The sequence below is a fragment of the Buceros rhinoceros genome, unplaced genomic scaffold, assembly GCF_000710305.1.
Source record: "Buceros rhinoceros silvestris isolate BGI_N320 unplaced genomic scaffold, ASM71030v1 scaffold22151, whole genome shotgun sequence".
NCBI lineage: Eukaryota > Metazoa > Chordata > Aves > Bucerotiformes > Bucerotidae > Buceros > Buceros rhinoceros.
Window position 1 is genome coordinate 852 of NW_010393948.1, and position 4,047 is coordinate 4,898.

General features: G+C 55.0%; 1 protein-coding gene across 1 annotated transcript in view; it reads left to right on the plus strand.

Moving 5' to 3' along the window:
* LOC104501289 (long-chain-fatty-acid--CoA ligase ACSBG2-like) overlaps window positions 1–4,047 on the plus strand; it is a gene marked incomplete at both ends in the record, with an annotated part of 7,925 nt that overhangs the window by 847 nt on the left and 3,031 nt on the right. Inside the window, 5 exons of the mRNA XM_010145077.1 lie at window positions 892–971; window positions 1,532–1,773; window positions 2,675–2,763; window positions 3,339–3,459; window positions 3,892–3,972. Of these exons, the coding sequence (XP_010143379.1) occupies window positions 892–971; window positions 1,532–1,773; window positions 2,675–2,763; window positions 3,339–3,459; window positions 3,892–3,972 (613 nt within the window). The remainder of the gene's footprint in view (window positions 1–891; window positions 972–1,531; window positions 1,774–2,674; window positions 2,764–3,338; window positions 3,460–3,891; window positions 3,973–4,047) is intronic.

The window sequence follows — 4,047 nt, forward strand, 5'->3', positions numbered from 1 at the left end:
TAACAAGGAAACGCGTAGTGGGGAACATCTCGTAACCCCTTTGGGGGAAATAAAGAGGAAAATTATTTACTTCCCTCTGGTTTCTGGCTTGTAGATTAGTTGGGAGAAGCAGTTCTGCTTTTGGACAGCACGTGGCTGGGGCCGTGTCATGCCTTCTCTGGGCCTTAACCCTTATCAGCTGCCCAAAGCAGACGTTCAGAGAGAGCATACACCCGAGGGCAGGGATTTGCCCCGTGTTGCCCAGGAGCTGCCGCAGAGAGGGCTGCGGCTATTGTGATGTCAGGGGCCTGCAGCCCCACTAGAACACCCAGCGGTCGGTTGCTAAGGAGAAACCTTGCACCAGAGGTGGCCACGGGGACTAGTGCCACCTGGTCATGCCACCATGGCAGTAGCATGAAGAAACAAACCCCTTCGTGATGGCCTGGAGCGAAGTAGCTCCAGAACCCCAGACGGGCTGTTTGACGAGGCAAGATGGAAATTTGGGGTCTCTGGAATATAACCTTGGGTCAGCTGAAACTTGGACCTTAGCGCTACGCCGACGGCCCAAGCAGGGCATTGCCCGGGGTTGGGGAGCAGGCTCACCTGGCCATCGGTTGGAGGGTGGGACGTCCTCAGGAGCAGAGCACAGGGACTCGGAGGCCGCATCTCACAGGGGCTGGCTCCCTGCTCGTGGTCTGAGGTGGGGCATGTGACTTGACTATTCCTTATCCTCATCGGAATGGCCGTGAGAAAGTCTGTCCTGGAAGGGGTTGCCAGAGCCATGCAGGAGTAATAAAGTCACCTGCAGAACATCGGGGACCACTTTGACAGCCAAGGACTGAGAGAACTACGTGAGGGACATCTGGAGGCCTTCCTCAGCCCGACCCAGGGCTAACGGCTTTTGTCTTGCAGAGCTGCTGAGGTTCGCGGCTCTGAGACAGCCCAAGAAACTAAAGCGGGGGGATGTCAGAGCGACACGCTTGGTCTCGAAGGTAAGTGCAAAGAACTTCTAGTTACTGGGGTGTGCATAAAGTTATGACTGGAAGGAGGGAGGAATTTATCAAACCAGCGGAAGAAGAAACATGAACTGCAGGACGGTCTGTCCAGGAGCCGCTTGAACTTTGACTTTAGAGCACGCATCTGCTTCAGGGAGGAAAATAATTGAGTTGTGTCGCTGCCTAATGCTTACCGACCAGGTAACGACGCGCTGCGCTCAGTCCTCCTTAAAACCCAGCCGCAGAGTATGAGATGGTTGCAGGAAGCTGCCACCTTACCAGAACAAGAGCTGTAGGGCAGCAGAGCGGCTCAGGGGGCAATGGAACAGGAAATATTCCACAAAACACTGAACGTGCTTTAGAGGCTTCATCTGTTGTCCCGGTCTGAAACCCTGGGAGTCCTGGGGCAAACGCACCAAAGATAAAAGGTCAAAGAAGAGGGTGGGAGGGGGGTGTATCAGCATTTCCTGTTGCCTCTGATACTTGCATTTATATTTCTGTGATGGCAACAAGCAATTTCTAAATCTAAGATGCTGAACACGCCTCTTTCAAACCAGCCTCCTCAACTCCTGCCTGCAGCATGTGGACGACACGACGGGATGGAGAGGTCAGGCTGCGGCTGGACGAGCAGGGCATAGGCAGCGAGGCCCCAAAGACCGTCCACGAGCTGCTCCAGGAAGCTGCGAGGAAATACGGGGATTACTATGCGCTGGCATCCAAAAAGAACGGCCGGTGGGTCAAACTGACGTATAAGATGTACTACGAGCAGTGCTGGAGAGCAGCGAAAAGCTTTCTGAAGGTGAGCTTTAGATTCTCCGTGTTCCTGTCACGTTTAACTGCTGTAGTGGCTGTGCTCAGCTCTGCTGTAAACGCGCAAATTCTCTGAGTGGGTCCTAAAGCGACGGGGAAGCACTCGAACACGCCGCGAACCGCTCGGTAATGAGCGCAGTGGTTTTGGTTTGATTTCTTGTGAGCCGCTTCCACCTTCAACTCACACCAAGTGAGTAAGAAACCGTTTGAAGAGGTGTGGGAGCTCTGTGGGCACCTGGACAGCGCCCCTCCCCAGGCGTGGAAATGTTAATGTGCCCAAGAAATAACCGGAAGGGATTCCGACAAATCAGGCTGAAACGTCCCCACTGGCTGTGGGAGTTCGGACACCCAGAGGCCGACGTTCCCTGGGCTGTTACCCTTGTGAAGTCTCGTTTCTGGATGGTGAGGCCACTGGTGGGATCTGCCGGTCCACGTGCTTCCACTCTGGGATGACCCCAGAGTGGGGCTGGTGGAGAGCGGGGACTCCGGCAGCTGGAATTTCGCAGCAAAGCGCCCCTGGCTGTCACGGCAGCTTGTCGCTCCTGTCAGTATTATCTGACCCGTTTAACCTGCGCTCAAGGACAGTCTCAGTAGGGGTCGTTCAACCTTCCCTCTCACTTTGTCATTCCCAGCCCCAAGGCAGCTGATCCGCCCTGAAAGTGCCCTTAGTGTCAGCGAACTTGTCTCCCTCTTCCTCTCGCCTGCTGGCGAAGTGGGACAGGGTCTGCTGTGAAACCCTGGCTTGGGGACCTCTTCAGCGTGAATTGCTGTCTGTACTCACACGATTACAGCCCCGCTGTGCTCGCAGCGGAGCTCTGTGCATTAGCCCGGAGCTGCGGGGTTCCCCAGCGGCAAAGCCGGGTTGCGGTAACCTCCCCTCTCGTTTGCAGCTGGGGCTGAAGCGTTTCCATGGTGTGGGCATCCTGGGCTTCAATTCTGCCGAGTGGTTTATTGCCGACATCGGAGCCATCCTGGCGGGGTAAGGAGGAGCGCTGCTCTTGACGTGCCTTCTGCCTTAGCGTCCAGACAGGAGTTTCAGTATTCATGGGAGAAGCAGCTCTTGGTTAAAAAACCCACAATGACAAAACCCACGAAAGCCCCCAGAACAACCCCAGCTGCTGGTGTTCTAACTGAATGGGGACAGCTGGAACCCAAACTCTGCACTAGGAATTAATGAGACAAAAATGATCATATCTTTTTAGCCAGGTGCTTCTCTCAAAGTAAGATGAACAGTTGGTTAATCCAAAAGTGTGTTTACTTACACCGTGGTTAAAAAGAGGAGGGGAAATGCCAGAGATTCTCAGTGCTGGATTTCAACAGCCTTCTTGTGCCTGAGACATTTCGGTCCCCGCTTTGGCCACGCTGACATTGCCCGTGTCCCCCGGCAGAGCCTTTGCTCTCGGCATCATGTCCTCCGCTTGATTTCTGGGAAATTCTCCCGAAGTTTTTCCCTCTGTTCACGTTTGAAGCGGTCTGAATTTCGCCAGCGGCTCTCCTTATCCTCTAGTGCTGCGCTCTTCGTGTCTGATTTGGTCTTTCCCTTTCCCCTCGCAGGGGATTCGCTGTTGGTATCTACACAACAAACTCTCCCGAGGCCTGTCACTACGTAGCGGAGAACTGCAGCGCCAACGTTCTGGTCGTGGAAAACCATAAACAGCTGCAGAAGATCTTAGAAGTAAATAACTTTACATGGCTGGGGGCTACAGCATCCGACGGAAGGATGTGGGAGGGACCCATGGCCTGAGGGAAACGCGGGACTCTGAGAGCAGCGGTGAGCGGATGGAGCCTTCTCCGTGTGCTCCCTGTTCACACGAGTCGTCACTAGTGCCCAGCCTCCCAAGAGGTTAAATGGTGGTTCCTCAGCTTAGCAAAGCCTCGAGCTTAAAACAGGAGGAGCCAAAACGAACCGTGGAGCATCCCCTAGGCTGCTTGTCTGGCAACATCCCCGTCCCAGGGATCGCTGTCTCTAGTGGGGCTTCCCCCTCCTCTCTGGAGGATGAGATGAGGCTCTCTGAGCTGCGAGTAGCAGCGGCACGTTAGTGGTGGGTAACTCAGGCTTAAAAGGGACGAGCAGGGTGTGCCCCTTCTCACCACTCTCTTGTCGCAGATTCAGCACAAACTACCTCATCTGAAAGCCATCGTCCAGTACGGGGAAGAGCTGAGAGAGAAGAGACCAAACCTGTACTCGGTGAGTACGGGGCATCCGAGTGGCTCCGGGGCGCTGGCTGTGTTTAGCCGATGGCCTCAGGCAGCCGCCACCTCC